The 17,408-nt window shown below is 40.7% G+C and overlaps 1 protein-coding gene across 2 annotated transcripts in view; it reads left to right on the forward strand.

Moving 5' to 3' along the window:
* The first annotated feature begins 5,105 nt into the window (after nucleotides 1-5,105).
* LOC118212676 (intelectin-like) overlaps nucleotides 5,106-17,408 on the forward strand; it is a 59,533-nt gene continuing 47,230 nt past the window's right edge. Inside the window, exons 1-7 of one of the 2 annotated variants that reach the window (XM_035390837.1) lie at nucleotides 5,106-5,277; nucleotides 9,476-9,544; nucleotides 11,757-11,879; nucleotides 11,974-12,221; nucleotides 13,728-13,886; nucleotides 14,078-14,198; nucleotides 15,381-15,484. In XM_035390837.1, the coding sequence (XP_035246728.1) occupies nucleotides 5,121-5,277; nucleotides 9,476-9,544; nucleotides 11,757-11,879; nucleotides 11,974-12,221; nucleotides 13,728-13,886; nucleotides 14,078-14,198; nucleotides 15,381-15,484 (981 nt within the window). In that variant the 5' untranslated portion in view covers nucleotides 5,106-5,120. The remainder of the gene's footprint in view (nucleotides 5,278-9,475; nucleotides 9,545-11,756; nucleotides 11,880-11,973; nucleotides 12,222-13,727; nucleotides 13,887-14,077; nucleotides 14,199-15,380; nucleotides 15,485-17,408) is intronic. The other variant, XM_035390838.1, reaches the window with a different exon arrangement.

A 17,408-nucleotide genomic window follows, 5' to 3' on the forward strand; every position in this document is an offset into this window, starting at 1 on the left:
ATATGTTTTCATTAAGTGTACTTAGTGAATAAAACATATTTTATATTAATCTCAAGAACTTAGCATGGCAAGGGCATCTCCTCTCCTGGCTGAAGTGGATTTATATAGAAATACGGCAATGATGACCTCCTCGATATGTATTACTGTTTGAAATATTTCAAATACATACACTGAACAAAAATACAAATGCAACACTTATCAATTTCAAAGATTTTATTGAGTTCAAACGTAAATCAGTTAACTGAAATAAATTCATTAATCTATTGATTTCATGTGATTGGGGATACAGATATGCATTTTTTGATTCCCAAAAAAATAAGATACCATGAAATGAACAGAATAACGATCAGTATCTTGTGTGACCAACACTTGCCTCATGCAGCGCATCTCCTTCACATTGAATTAATCAAATTGTTGATTGTAGCCTGTGGAATATTGTCCAACTCCTCTTCAATAGCTGTACGAAGTTGTTGGATATTGGTGGGAACTGGAATACGCTGTTGTATGTGCCGGTCCAGAGCATCCCAAACATGCTCAATGGGTGACCTGTCTGGTGAGTATGCAGGCCATGGAAGAACTGGGACATTTTCAGCTTTGAGGAATTGTGTACAGATCCTTGCAACATGGGGCCGTGCATTGTCATGCTGAAACATGAGGTGATGGCGGTGGATGAATGGCACAGCAATGGGCCTCAGGATCTCTCGATAGATGAAGATCACGATATCTCTGTGCATTCAAATTGCCATGGATAAAATGCACTTGAGTTCTCTGCCCATAGGATATGCCTGCCCTTACCAACACCCCACTACCACCATGGGCCACCCTGTTCACAACGTTGACATCAGCAAACCGCTCACATTACAGGCATTTATCCAGAGTGACGTACACAACTTTTACATAGAATCCATTTATACATCTGGATATATACTGAAGCAATACAGGTTAAGTATCTTATTCAAGGGTACAACAGCAGTGTCCTACCCAAGAATCGAACCTATGACCTTTCGGTTACAAGCCCAGTTCCTTACCCACTGTGCTACACAGACACCTGTACAGCTGAAACCATGATTCATCAGTGAAGAGGACCGTTCTCCAGGGTGCCAGTGGCCATCGAAGGTGAGCTCTTGCCCACTCACGTCGACTGTGACGCCGAATTGCAGACAAATCAAGACCAGGGTGAGGATGTCGAGCACACAGATGAGCTCCCCTGAGGCGATTTCTGACAGTTTGTGCAGAAATTCTACGGTTGTGTAAACCAACAGTTTCATCAGCTTTCCGTGTGGCTGGCCTCAGACAATCCAAAATCTCTGAAACGACGCTGGAGGCGGCTTATGGTGGAGAAATGAACACCCATTACTCTGGCAACAGCTCTACAGGACATTCATGCAGTTAACATGCATGATCTCTTAACTCTTGAGGCATCTGCAACATGGTGTTGAACAACAAAAAACTCAACATTTTTGGGTGGCCTTTTGTTGACCCCATCATAAGGAACACCTGTGTAGTGATCATGGCTTTTAATCAGCATCTTAATATACCACACCTGTGCAGGAGATGGATTATCTTGACAAAGGAGCAATGCTAGCTAACAGTGATATAAACAAATTTGTGGGCAAAATTTGAGAGAAATTAGATCTTTTTGCACATAGAACAAATCTTTGAGGTATTATTTAAGCACATTAAAAACGGCTGCAAAAATATGGTAAATGGACTGCATTTATATAGCGCTTTTATCCAAAGCACTTTACAATTGATGCCTCTCATTCACCAGAGCAGTTAGGGGTTAGGTGTCTTGCTCAGGGACACTTCGACACGCCCAGGGCGGGGTTTGAACCGGCAACCCTCCGACTAGCCAGACAACTGCTCTTACCTCCTGAGCTATGTCGCCCCTAATAAAAGTATTGCGTTTATATTTTTGTTCACTGTATGTCATTTCCTTCCATTTCACCTTTGCCTTAGCCAGAATTTTGATATTGTTATGTTTGCATTGGTCTTAATTGAAAACTGTTAGCCTTTTCTAATAATGCTGAGCATATTTGTATTGGGGGCTAAGTAATAGATAAACATCATTATCGTAGTGGCTTGTTGTGTTCAGCTTTGTCAAAATTCATAACACAATGAAACTGAATGTCTTTCAAGGGATTAACACTATTCTCTAATGAGGACATGTAATTTACTGTAGTGTAAGCATTCGTAGGAGGCTCTGCCATGTGTTGTGTTTGATGCACCAATCTGCTGTGAAGCTAGAACATTCCAGCATTTTCCTCATGGTAGAATATTATATTTTATTGTACATAAGGCAGACTATGGTGTATTAATGTCTCCATGGGTATAGAAAGTAAATATTCAAATTTACTAATTGCTGATATGTGCCAGATGAATGTAAAATTTCCAACTGACAAAAACTAGAAACATCTGTGAGACACACTACAGACAAATGTCATCCCTTGGCATGCAACAAAAGATTATATACTATAGAGTACAAAGTGGTGTTTTAATGAAGCACGGGAGTTTATTGTTACATATTTAGGTCTGTGTGTACATAAGTGCATCATATTGCTTTTGCATTAATTCCCACTTGAAAATAATGCACAAGTGAGTTTCATGAGTCACAACAGGTGACTTGTAGAGGAATATATGATAATTTTATGGTTTACTGAAATGCACAATTTAGCCTATTTGGATAGATTTGAAGACACCAGGGTACATGGCTTACATTTTGCTTAATAGTTCTTTAATAGTTCCACATATCACTCTCTGATTTGGCAAACTTGTTGTCAGGGAGGTCATGTTCCAGGAAATGTACAGGTTTATCTGTATTGTGACTTTCTGTCATAGGTTTGGGGTGCAGTTCAGCCTATGTCGTGATTTCGGCCACCTGCGTCGTGCAAGGGTATTTAAGATGCTGTCTGACTTTCAGTCCTTGCTTCGGTGTCAACTTATGTTCACGTTGAGCCGGTAAGGTGTTCAGAGCCTGTTTAAAAGCCTCCTATTCTCTCACTTCTCAAGAAGCATTTCCCCCTTAGAAGGTTTGTATTTCGGTCTGTGTTTGGGCTTTACCTTTTCGTTTTCCTAAGCTGCGTCTTAGGTTCTTGGGTATCTCGGTGTTCGACCCCAAGTTTTCCTTTTTGTTTTGGGTCTGAGCTGCGACTCAGTCACGTTGGGTTTCCCTGGTTTCTATCCCAACTATTTTCGTTCCTGAGCGGTACTCAGTGTACTCTGTTTCTCGCCCTTGTTTTTTACAGGGTTGTTTTCAGTTTGGCCGGTTTTTAAGGCTTGACAGAGAGTTTGAGTTTTCACTCCTGTCAGTCTGTTTTATTTTTCCCCTTCCTCGTTTCCTCTAGCCTCAGTGGCTTATCACTTCGGGGATAAGATTTTCACGTTCCTGTACAGTTGCGCGTGGTCCTCCGACACTCTCCCCTCCCTCACACTTTCATGATTTCATTGCAAACTAAAGTCATGGTGGACAAATGACCGGGTCCTTGCAGAGGCTGCTGTCCTTTTGGCCAGTACATTTCCAGCAGGACAGATTAATATGGCATCAGGATATGGCTGGCATGTGATGGAAGGGCCATTTATGCTTGACTGCAATAACAAGGAAGGAGTGAATAATCTTGAATGCATACAGGATCATACAGGATGTGGTTATAGCAAGGAGAAAGCAAACAGGGCAGGTGCCATGCCTGCCCTTTCAAGGAAGACGGTAAAAGCAACACAACTTGTTACACCTGTAAAGCGTAAATATGCGGGTCACACACACAGATCCTCACATACTTCCATTCATGTGCAGAATGAACAGATCTCTTGCTGCAAACCCATCACTCCCTCAATCTATTTATCCTTCCGTCCAAACAGTAGGGCTGTTCCTTGATTTGAAATTATGCATTCAATGTGGATAAAATTCTATGGATACAATTGGTTATGTTCATGGTATTTTTGATGTTCTACCTTCGGCTAAACAAAAAGTTTTTTATTGGTTAAATTTGTAATACAGGGCTACAGTTTGACTCAAAACATGTAATTTGTGAATTTGTTCATTATGTCAAGTCATCAAGACAAGCAGACTATCATGGCAATTACTCCCAATCAACAGACAGACGAAACATAATATTTTCATCCTAAATACATGTACCTGCTTCCTAACGCCTGATGAAGTTGGTCAAATCACCACACAAGCCTGAAAGGCACAACATTACCAAATGCTCAAAGAGCACGTTTTTAATTTTTTATTTTCGTGCAACGTTTTTTTTTTTTTTTTTTTTAAATTTTGGTGCAACAGATGGAACAGTGGGCAAAGTAGGTTTCTTAAAGTGAGAATAAGACACAAAAAGCATTAAATTATTTAAGTAATGCATTTTCCAAGCATTCATTAGAATCATATGCAAACAAACCACACAAGAATAATGAAAAATCATCTAATTGATTTCCTATGTATCTACCTCTCTGATAAATTAAATTAATTTCATTGATATGTTAATTATAAAAATAGCCTGTGTGATAGTAACCTTCTTGCTATGTAAAGATAAGCAAACTTAAAACAAAGAACAGTATGTATTTTATTCATAGGTTAATTCAATTCAATTTAATTAAAGTTCTACTTGTTCAATTATATTTTCTCTGTCAAAAACATCATCTTTAGTACTACAAGCAACTGTGTCAACCAACCACAGATGGACAGACTAGGTAAACACTTGTTAATGTTAGCAAACGTCTGTTTGCTAACATTGACAACTCTGACTAATAATGCTTGTTACAAATGATAAAGCACAGATAAGTTTCTCATGACAGATTTTTTTTTATCAGTTATCTACATACAGCACAAAAGAAGAGATATAACATGAAAGGTGGAAATTCACTCCGGTAATTTGAAGTTTCCTAAATAAAAGATGACAGAATTGAAGGGAATCCCTGTTTTTGGGTTGAATCTGAAGACATTCAACATGTGTGAGTATGTGTGAGAAACATACAATGTTTCTGAATGCCTGAAATTGTAGGCTACTTATTACACAGTTTGTTAAACTTGACTCCAAGTTAATATTCTCAGTTACGCCCTTTTGTTGGTCTAACAGCTTTATGATTGGGTATATCACCAACGATGTGACGCAATTGTGAGAATAAAAATGGGTACAGTCCTGCACTGTGAACAAAAAGCAAAGCTTCATTCCACAGCAAAGTGGCTTGTTTCTGCGCTGGAACAACACAGCACCAGCTCAAAGAGCCCCACACGGAACCCGCACACCCCTAGGCCAACAACCGAATTCAGGATCTTCAGACCGAGTAAGGCTGAATCATATGTCATTAATTATCATTAATCATTAATTAATCATTATCATTATCTTTGACACCTACTCATGTTTTTCATACCTGTGTTTTATTATTCCTGTTCTAGTGTCATCATTGTTTATAACTCATTCTATTCTCACTTTCACTTTATATGTCCTGTATATGAAATCTTATAAAAATCGTGTTTTCAACATACAAAAAAAGTTACTCACACATACAAAGCATTGTCTATAAGTCATTCATTCAAACTGGCAAAATCTACGCCTGCCATTAAATCAAAATGACGCCAAGTTACTCTATTACAAACAATAGGCTATCTTGGCTCACTGAAATTAAAGTAGCTGTATTCCAAAGCAATGATGTTTCCTAAATAGTTTCAAGTCACTTGGCCTTGTGTTTATCAATCTTACCATCTCATAATGTTGTCATTCGCACTTTGCGTCACATCAAAGTGTCAAATAACTAAAAATGACTTATGCAAGACATTTCAATGAATGTACAAAACTGCTGGTGACTACCTACATGAGAAGTATGCATACACATATATGCATGCATAGAGTGTAGGCAGTCCCGGATGCAGGCTGGTTTGATTGAGAGGCAGAGCGAGATTTTGGAGGGGCCAAGTTGAGGACATGATTCTTAATGAGCAGCGGAGTGGACCTGGGAGAAGAAATGTGAAGTGACCCTTTAAGAAATGGTTGTGGATTATGGTTATCCTTGTGTGAATTTGCAGTCTGATCAACATGTACCGTTTAGCAATTTGGCTTTGCTATATATGTAAAAAAAAAAGTCCTGTGACAAAGGGTGCGATGGCTTAAGTGTATAAAAGAAACCTGAACCAACAGAAAAGCAGCATAAATGTCCCCAGTGTGTGTACTCACTGATTTGACAGCCATCCAATGGGCCTTCATTGACAGAATTATCAGCAAGCTTGTAGAATTAGAGCTCCCTAGGTCGCAACTTGTGTACCCTTCTGTCCTGCTCCATTTTCTGTTATTTTATTGAAATGCACTTTTAGTGTTTCTAAGGCTAAAAGGGCATTTTGACACGCTTAGCTGTAGGTAGGACTCCTCTTCACTGTTTTGCTTAGCTAGATCACTGACCTTACGTGAGAATTCGAGAAGTAGAATAGGAACACTTGACAGTGGAGAATAGCAGCACAGACATATTTCCCAGCAATCTTTGCATATCAGAAAATAACAGTAGCATGAGAGAAATGAGGAGAAATGATGAAATTGAGTAGTTGAAACAATATGTTTTTAGCAGAATGGGCATGTAGGTGAAGTTTGATATGATCACAGACTATAGTGCAAAGAAAATATAGTGACCATGAGCTATATGAGTTTTCTATACCGTTCAATAAGTAAACAGACGGTATTACTAATTACTTGTTTATATACTTGAAGTAACGGGTGAAATTGCGTAGGAAAACAGTAGTACAATTGTACTTTTCTCACTTTCATTACTAGTAGTTATAATTATGAATGAGTAGTGTTTTTAAATGAAATGATATTATGGGGTGTTGCAGACAGTGCATACATACTAATTGTTTGCATGTGGGTAGACAGAACAAGGTAACATGAATGTAGAAATGAGTTTGCTGTTAAGAACGTTCTCCACAGTAGCCAAGTGAAGGAATATAGTTAGTAAAAACGCCACAGTGGTGAGCTCATGTAACCTTTTAAGAAGATGCATGCGGTGTGATGAACTGGAGAGTTTAGGACCCAAATGCAGATGGAAACTGAAGTTATAATGAAAACAGAAATTTATTTTGGGGATAAGCACACTCATACTATAACAGGCAACAGTTTGTGATCCAGAAAATCAATCAGCGATGCACAGTACAAAAGGGAATACTGTGTCTCGCAATCAAAGTCCAGGCAAAGTTTGTAAACCAGTAAATCAAGCAGCGAAGCAACAGTACAAAAGGGGCAGAAGCAGGTTCATAGACCAGTAACAGGCGATGGTCGGTGTACAGGGCAGTCCGAGGCAAAGGTACATAAACGGCAGGCGAAGAATCAGGGTCATAACGAGACAGGCTGGGCGGGAAACGGGCAGGCAGAAACCGGTGGTCAGAAAACAGGCAAGGATCAAAACGAACAGGCAATCAGAACAGCAGGAACAAAACGCTTGACTGGCTCAGTAAACTGGGGCAACAATCTCCCACTGAATGACTGGTGAACAGAGAATATAAACAGTGGAAAACAGGTGCACACAATAACAGTAATGAGTGAAGGGCGTGCAAATGCCTGCTGAGTGAGAAACCGGTAACAGCTGAGAAATGTCATTGAAAAACCATGCCTCCAAAGATCGTAGAAAATTAAAATATCTACAAGCTGAAGGCGTGGCAGGCGACGCAATATATGGCTGCCCGTGAGTGACTTTTGGTAAACATATGCATTGATGATTCTGATATTCTGATAAGTACAAAAGTAATAGTTCAAAAGCAATAGACAATTATTAGATAGCAAATATAAGTGTAAGAAAATGTTAGTGTAAGATCAGAAAAGATCTGCATGAGGTTGAGGCGGGATTTGATTATCCAACTTTGCACTTCCCAGTCAATGACATTAGCAGTGTGCCACCGTCAAATAGGTGTCCAAGCCTTGAATGTTCTTGGTTAAATGTGTCCATGGTTTTAAAGATGAATACAGTCCAGGAAGCACAGCTGAGCTCCGGTTGTATCCATATGGCCTGGTGATATTGTAGCCAGTTAACTGAACGTGTAGAGGGTGTCACAATGCAGTGTATACGTTTGGTGAAAGACGGGGTAGATGTGGTGCAAAAACAATAATTGAGAAGTAATTATTTGTGAGCAAATAAGCATGTATAATGTAAGGGGTTAAAGTTAGTTCCCTGCCGATCACGTAAGGGTCACCAAACTGTAAGGATTTAGAATTAGTGACAGGGACTAAGAGACCAAGTGATTAAGAAGATTAAGAAGTTTATTTTGATGTGTTTTGCAATGAGGAAAACCACATTTATCTGACTCCGCAAATATGTACAGTATGAACAAGTATGAAGTATGCAGTATGAACAGTTTATAATGCATATGACAGTTGACATTAACCAAGGATAGGCAGTTATAGGTAAATATTGCATAAACAAAACAAGACAAATAAAGACCACTATTCAATAAGAGAAAAGACAACATATTAAGACAAAGAAAAGGAACACAAACAGATTGATGCATGCACAAATTATAAAATATTCATATGAGAAGACTATGGTACCAGAAGAACTGACAAGCAGATTCACCTTCAACGGTGGTACCAGGAGAACTATTAAGCAGATTCTCCTTGAATATTTCTTTGGACGTCCCTTAAATGCAATCCTGAGCAAGCCTTCCACATTACACAGTTCCCTCTGTAAGCCCAAATAAGGTCTGGACAGGAAAACCCTCCACACCACCAAGAGACCCCTACCCTCTACTACTCTCCTCCAGGAAGCATACTCCCCCTCTATCTAAAATCGAGTGACAGTTATAACGTGAGCTTATGCTTATATCTGTCTCTAAAATACTATCCTATGGAGGCCCAAGGTGGTGGTCTTTCTATAATCCAAACACTTATGTAGGCAGTACATACCTGGGATAAACCTCCCTATACCAACTTATGACAGCTCAGTGTGCCAGTCCGCACATACAGTATCCCCTGCATCACAAATGATATTATTCACAGTCCACCACATTTATCACATTATTCCCAGTCATTTACAAGCAGATACATACAACACTTTCAACAGATCATAATGTGGGTAATGTCAATCAGGTTCCTGTCTGACCCAACGGTGCCTATGGGCGCTTTTACGGCATGTAAACAGACACCATCCTGATAATCCTTTTCTGGGTTCCTGCAGGCCAAGTGTTGGTGGGGTAAACAGGTCGTGAGACCGTCCCACGGCAATCTCCAGATTGCAGGGCAATTTCATTGTGTGGACGTGAAGTTGTTCATGAATTCTGTCTCTTGAAATTGGGTCATAATGTACAGAAATGAATGTTTTTAAGGGTTGAGTGTCTGTGGCTGTTGCAGTTATTTCTGTGGGGAACTCTGAAAAGTGCCAAACTCTCGGTGCTGTGTAGGCATGGGGCATGCGCTGCCAAGGCGTAACTTGACTGGATAGCAAGGCGTAACTTGGCTGGATAGCATACCTGTCATCTCAAGAAAAATAAGCTGAACTTTGTTTCTTTCAGAGATGCTACTCTGGGCCATTCTCGTGATGTCCTTGATATTGGAGCCCTACCTATGTGATTCTAAATCTGGTAAGCTAAATAAATATTTGAAAACTATTGTCTATTTTCTTGAAAAAGAACGCAACTGAATCAATTCCAAGGATTAAATTTCTAATATATAGTGGTTATTTGTTACATAGGCTAAAGGAAAAACATAGCAAGGCATATCAGGGGTACCAAATCCTGCTGCCTATTGACTGCAGGGCGTTTGAAGAAAATGGGAAAAAATGCCCGTATTTCTTTAGTCAATTTAAAAAAAAAATCAAACTCATTTATTTTAACGTAAAATATTTAGACAGAATTGTGTACGGAGAAGGATAGTGCATTTAGGCCTACATTGTTGGAAAATTTTAAATATAAAAGTAATAATCTCGAAGATTTAAAAATAATAAATTCTATTTATCACTAAAAGTCACTATATATCGCCGAATTAGGTAAAACAATGGTGATTGAGCCTATTATTATATTAATTATTATTATTATTATTATTATTTATGATTAAAGAACTGGGTGTCTGTGGCGACATTCCCGGGAAAAAATCACAAGCGGCGCATAGTTAGTGACGCGTTTTCCATCGCCCATCAGTGGTTTGTCCGCCAGAGAGGATCGGCGGAGCTAACGCAACAGGCTCGCTCTTCAACTCACTTGTGTGTGAGCGGCGTACTGTTTTTTCCGGTGTCCGATAGCGTTAAAACTGGGGGGGTTATGGAACCCTAATAAGTTTTTGTGTAACATGAGAGGTCATATTATTTGTTGATGTAGATTTCATATTACATTTGATGACAATGTAACGTTACTAAATTACATGGCTAACGCTAGCTACCGGACCATGTCAAGAAAGACAACATTAGTTCAGACAACGTTACGCACAGTATCCATCTCTCATATCAGGTTAAGTTGCGTTAGCTAGCTAGCTAATGTAATTAATACAATCTAAGGTCAGCTAACAATTAGAAAAAACGCTAGCTAACACTACCGACCGGTACCGACCTCGTAAACCGTCTCTCGAATGCAGTGCTTGCTGCAACGTTGCAGTGTAGCTAACCTGTTAAGGCCAGTTCAGATCAATGATTCGCAACGAGACTGGATGCAACTTGCAAAATTCCAAGACGTCTGATTGTAAACGTTCTAAAACTGCACTTGGCAATTTGACAAGGTGGGTCTTTTGAGACCCCAGGGCAAGCAACGGCTCTGCTACTAACCAGTTCTCATTGCTGCAGTTTTCTCTGCAACATTCTAAAACCATTTCGTCTCGTTGCGAATCATTGATCTGAACTGGCCTTAACGTTACCGTTATTTACATTGCCATCAAGTTCATCAATATATTATAATGATCGGAATAAAGCCAGCGTATAGGTGGAGCAGAGCCGGGTCTGATTTCTGTGTAAAGATGTCAAGCCGGAGAAAACTAAATAAAAGAATACGGCAGTAAGGATTAGCGTTGCTATTATTTTATTACGCTTCCTCACATGTTCCTTCAGCCTTGATTCCCTTTTTTGATGAAATTTCCTTTGTTCTTGTTTTATTCTTCTTCTGATTGCTAATTTAACACCCAGCTCAGCTTTATTCTCGAACAGTTTAGCTAGCAAAACCAGAAACACCAGGAATAACACTTTGCAAGGCAGTTGTTTCAAAAATATCACACAACAATCATTCTCGAAAAAGACTGTTTATTGTGCACGAGATACATAATTGCACGAGCCACAGCAAATCTCGCAAATTCTCCTCTGCAGTGTAAAGATGTTCATACCGGGCAAAAGGATAAAGAACGTTTGTGGAAATTGATCATCACTAATTCTACCCCAGGTCTGCAACAGCATTTTAACCCGGCTCGGCAGTGTAAAGACAGTTTAAGTTAGCCTAATGTTAGACAACGAATGAGTATGTCCTTAACGCCACTTTTATAACAGCCATTTTGTATTCAGTAAATAGTAAGCTAAGTGTTATAGTTGGCGTGGCCCAGGTGCCAACTGACTGACGTCACACAGGCAACATTGGTTGGATCCAGTTCGATCTATGGGAAGTGAGGTCCGAAAACACACTTGCAATTACCGCTTCTCGCCATTGGTACCGCCAAAGAGAACGAAACGGAAATCTTTGAGATTGTAACTTTAAAGTCTAAATGCCTGAATTAGTGGCCTCTGGCCTTTCTAGTGATAAGGCTATGTGCTTTAATTTGCAGAGATGATTATGATTAGGCTGTTTAGTTATTTAAACATGGATTTTTTCTCCTGCCCTGCAGTAGGTTCTCTGTATATTGTTGAGGACCCAGTCAACAATGCAGAAGCAGACAAACTGCTGAACAAGATCCAATACGTCGCCCGGAGCTGCAAAGAGCTCAAAGAAAAATACCAAGTTCATGACGGTATGCAACTATTTTCAGAACCTGAATCCAGCAGGAACAATTGCGTCAGAAAGTCTTTTCCTAATAACAATGGACGTGAAATGGCATTTTTCAGATGGGCTGTATTACCTCACTACCACAAACGGAATTCTGTACGAGGCGTTCTGTGACATGACCACGGCAGGTGGGGGCTGGACACTGGTGGCCAGCGTCCATGAGAATAACCTGTATGGGAAGTGCACTCTGGGGGATCGCTGGTCCAGCCAGCAGGGCGACAACCCCAATCTGCCGGAGGGGGACGGAACCTGGAGCAACAAGGTTACCTTTGGGTCTCCTGAGGCCGCCACCTCTGATGACTACAAGGTGAACCACTCAGTGCTGCCCCTCAGACCCGACACCTCCCACAGAGCTCATCATCTCACAGTACTGACCTCTCTTACAGCACCGACCATCTCACAGCAATAACCAACTCACAGCACTGACTATCTCGCAGAACTAACTAACTCAAAGCACTAACTAACTCACAGCACTGACCGTCTCACAGTACTGACCGTCTCACAGAAGTAACCAACTCACAGAATTCACCATCTCACAGCACTGACCATCTCACAGTACTGACCATTTCACAGAACTTACTAACTCACAGCACTGACCAACCCACAGTACTGACCTCTCTCACAGCACTGACCATCTCACAGAACGAACTAACTCACAGCACTGACCATCTCATAGTACTGACCTCTATCACAGCACTGACCATCTCACAGAACTAACTAAATCACAGCACTGACCATCTCACAGTACTGAGTCTGACCATCTCACAGAACTAACCATCTCACAGCACTGACCATCTCACAGAACTGACCACCTCACAGCACTGACCATCTCACAGAACTAACTCACAGCACTGACCATCTCACAGTACTGAGTCTGACCATGTCACAGAACGAACCATCTCACAGTACTGACCTCTCTCACAGAACTAACCAACTCACAGCACTGGCCATCGCACAGAACTAACCAACTCACAGCACGGACCATCCTACAGAACTAACTAACTCACAGCACTGAGTCCTCTCACAGTACTGATACATTGCAAAGAACTCATCGCTCTCACAGAATGACCACCCCCACCCACCCCATGCAGAACTGGCCCTTCCACAGTTCTGCAGTACTGACCTCACCCACAGAACTGGCCCTTCCACAGTTCTGCAGTACTGACCTCACCCACAGAACTGGCCCTTCCACAGTTCTGCAGTACTGACCTCACCCACAGAACTGGCCCTTCCACAGTTCTGCAGTACTGACCTCACCCACAGAACTGGCCCTTCCACACTTCTGCAGTACTGACCTCACCCACAGAACTGGCCCTTCCACAGTTCTGCAGTACTGACCTCACCCACAGAACTGGCTCTTCCACACTTCTGCAGTACTAACCTCACCCACAGAACTGGCTCTTCCACAGTTCTGCAGTACTAACCTCACCCACAGAACTGGACTGCAGACAGAACTGGCCCTTGCTCCAGTCTAAACGTCATAAAGCCAGCCAGTCCAAAAGAACGGTATACAGTTTAACAGATCCTTATATAAAAGAAGGGCAGAGACCAACATGAAGGAATGGGAGAAGAGAAGGGAAGTTCTCAGTTTTATTGCATGCTGGAATTATAAAGATTCATATGTTTGTATTCAAATCATAATGATATATTTTTGTGTGGGGACGTGAAGATGGTCTAAGATGTGTAATACAGTCCCATCCCATTAGTCTTCCCATGTAGTCTTTCATCTCAAATTACTAAAGCTAGTTTTCAACATCGGTTTTCAGCAAGTGGTTTCAACCACTTTTATCTTCTTGTGGATTCTGTGTTCTAGAACCCTGGGTATTATGACATCACAGCAGAAGACGTGTCCGTGTGGCATGTTCGGAACAATGCAGATATTAAAGAATGGATCGCCAAGTCCATCTTGCGCTACCACACAGCGACCAGATTCCTGACTTTACAGGGAGAAAACCTCTACCAGCTGTTCAAGGTATTGCATCTATTTATGTATTAATGTATTTGGGAAGGCATTCTTGCTTAAAAACAGCTAACTGTCTAATAGCTGAAAGTACAATCTGCAAAATAAACTCTAGTTATTAATGTAATAAAATAACTGTATTTGTGTTTTGCAGAGCAGTCAAAATGGGTTTTGCTGATGCTGTTTTTCTTTCTGTGTTTCAGCGCTACCCTGTGGGATTCAATTTGGGCACATGCAACACTGACAAAGGCCCAACTGTTCCTATAGTGTATGATTTTGGGAATGCAGAAACTACTGCAAATCTGTATGGGCCACTCTCAAGGGGTATGAAAGCATTAGAAACAGCACAGCCTGGTGTATGTATTAGAAACAGCACAGCCTGGTGTGTGTATTAGACACAGCACAGACCAGTGTATATAGAAACAGCATGGACTGGTGTGTGTATTAGAAACAGCACAGACTGGTGTGTGTATAGAAACAGCACAGACTGGTGTGTGTATTATAAACAGCACAGACCAGTGTATATAGAAACAGCATGGACTGGTGTGTGTATTAGAAACAGCACAGACTGGTGTGTGTATAGAAACAGCACAGACTGGTGTGTGTATTATAAACAGCACAGACCAGTGTGTATATTAGAAACAGCACAGACTGGTGTGTGTATTAGACACAGCACAGACCAGTGTGTGTATTATAAACAACACAGACTGGTGTGTGTGTAGAAACAGCACAGACTGGTGTGTGTATTAGAAACAGCACAGACTGGTGTGTGTATTAGAAACAGCACAGACTGGTGTGTGTATTAGAAACAGCACAGACTGGTGTGTGTGTAGAAACAGCACAGCCTCTTGTATGTATTAGAAACAGCACAGACCAGTGTGTATAGAAACAGCACAGACTGGTGTATGTATTAGAAACAGCACAGACCAGTGTGTATAGAAACAGCATGGAGTGGACTGGTGTGTGTATTAGAAACAGCACAGACTGGTGTGTGTGTAGAAACAGCACAGACTGGTGTGTGTATTATAAACAGCACAGCCTGGTGTATGTGTTAGAAACAGCACAGACCAGTGTGTATAGAAACAGCATGGAGTGGACTGGTGTGTGTATCAGAAACAGCACAGCCTGGTGTATGTATTAGAAACAGCACAGACTGGTGTGTGTATTAGAAACAGCACAGACTGGTGTGTGTATTAGAAACAGCACAGACCGGTGTGTATTACAAACAGCACAGACTGGTGTGTGTTAGAGAAACAGCACAGACTGGTGTGTGTATTAGAAACAGCACAGACTGGTGTGTTAGAGAAACAGCACAGACTGGTGTGTGTATTAGAAACAGCTCAGATTGGTGTGTGTATTATAAACAGCACAGACTGGTGTGTGTTAGAGAAACAGCACAGATTGGTGTGTGTATTAGAAACAACACAGACTGGCCTGTAATGTAATGTAATGTGTGTATTACAACTCAACAGAGATGTTATCATTCTCTTCTCATTTTTGTTACAGCGGAGTTTACTGCAGGTTTTATCACTTTCCGAGTCTTCAACAATGAGAAGGCAGCTATGGCCATCTGCTCTGGAGTCAGTCCCAGGGGATGCAACACAGAACATGTAAGACTGCTTATAGCATGGTGTGCTTTATAGGACATGCATATGCCTGCTTATAGCATGGCAGGCTTTTTAAGACATACATATGACTATATCTAAAGCAAAGTGTTCATTGGAGTGTATAATAATGGCTAGCTATGATTACTCTAAGTTAGAACTAAGGAATAACTGGCATGTTCACTGTGCACAGTTCATTTAAACAGAAAGCTATTTCCCCATGTGCTCACCACTACTTTAAATTAGGAAATATCTGAATTAGAAAGTAAGCTAGAATTTCTTAATAAGAGATATTTGTTTGAAAACAAACTGCCCACGTCTACTACTGTTGGGAAGTTTGTGTAATACAGTCGACTGACATCAGACTAATAACGCTGATGGGGGGGTGGGGAGGGTCTACACGTCTGCCTGGCTAGCAATCCCAGCAAGCTGCTATATCAAAAATATCTGTGATCTGTTTGTCACTAAACGTCTGTTTTACGATTACATACATCAGGATTCCTTGACATAAACACAATACAGTAGCCGAAAAACACTTCCGGTGAAAAATAATTCACTTGCAAATAGCCAAAACAGACTTCTGGAAATATCTGCCGAAATATTTATTGAACTCTCCTGGCGTTCGTTGGAGACAAAGAGATGATAAATCTGCATGTTTACCTGAAATACGTTGTTAAAGGCAAGCTTGATGCAACTATCTAAAAAGTGAGTGTTGCATTTTACCGTGGATTAGGTTTTGCCCTGGCTGCCTTATTTATACTATAGCCATGCTTAAGCTCGGTTCACAACGTCAAAGGTTATAACTACTATTGAAACAACATAGGCTAGAGTAATACTCAGTACTGTAATGATAATAATAACTATAATATTATGTTTATTGCATTTAGATGGGTCCACTTGGAACATTTTTGTCCTTAGCGTGATGTTGAAAGTTTACATAAAGTTGCTTTACACAACGATGTAATTTGATTGATTCAGAATATTATTCTATGTTTACCGGCAATTTAACAAATAACTATGACAATCCAGTCCATTTAGGCTCCAGTCCAGTGGCGGCTGGCGATAAAAATTTTGGGGGGGCGCAGTTTTGGGGGTGACAAACAAACTGAAGCAGCACTTCATAGCTAAGCAAAATAAATAAATAAATAAATAAATAAATCTAAAAACAACACAACACACTAATGTTGCCTAAACACTGACCAGTACCACTACTTGAACATATTTTGCCCTCCTTAATAATATAAAATAATATGTAGAGATGGCAAAATGCCCATTTCACCTACATCACCTAAAGTTACTAACAGGCAACAGCTCAATTTCTTAATATGGAACTACTAAAGTCATTTTTACTGCCAGTTACATTCTATGAAGTCATAAAAAGAGTAGGAAAATATTAGCTAACCCCAAGGTCATTATAGAGCCTTCTGCTGCCATCTTCTGGACAAAATGTGAATATGTGAATGCTGAAGTTGATAGGAAGCAACAAAATTCACCAACCCACGGAATATCCCGGGATTATCAGAGCTCTCACTCTCATCCTGGCTACGCAAAGCCAACTCAAAGGCTCCACAAAATTTCTATTATTCTGGACAGGATGTGTCGATTTTGTCACCTCTTCGTTGTGCCTTCTAATGCCAACCCTGTAGCCTTCATCTAGCTGTTCAGCAATGCTAAGCCTGCCAAAATATTTTTTGTCTCATACTATTGTCCAGACGGCTGCGGCTACTTTCGTGCCGTTTGCATTTTTAAGAAAGATGTTATAGGTCTTGTACCCCCGTCGTTGTCCACAACGCTTTGGTGCCGACACTTTGAAATAGCAAACAGGGAAACCAATAAAAGGCATTACTTACACCACATCCAGCTAGCCAACTCCGTTAGTCATAACAAGAGCGGGAGAAGCCCCGGGTGTAGGCTCGTTCTCGATCACTTG

This window comes from Anguilla anguilla, chromosome 14 (genome assembly GCF_013347855.1).
Source record: "Anguilla anguilla isolate fAngAng1 chromosome 14, fAngAng1.pri, whole genome shotgun sequence".
Lineage (NCBI taxonomy): Eukaryota > Metazoa > Chordata > Actinopteri > Anguilliformes > Anguillidae > Anguilla > Anguilla anguilla.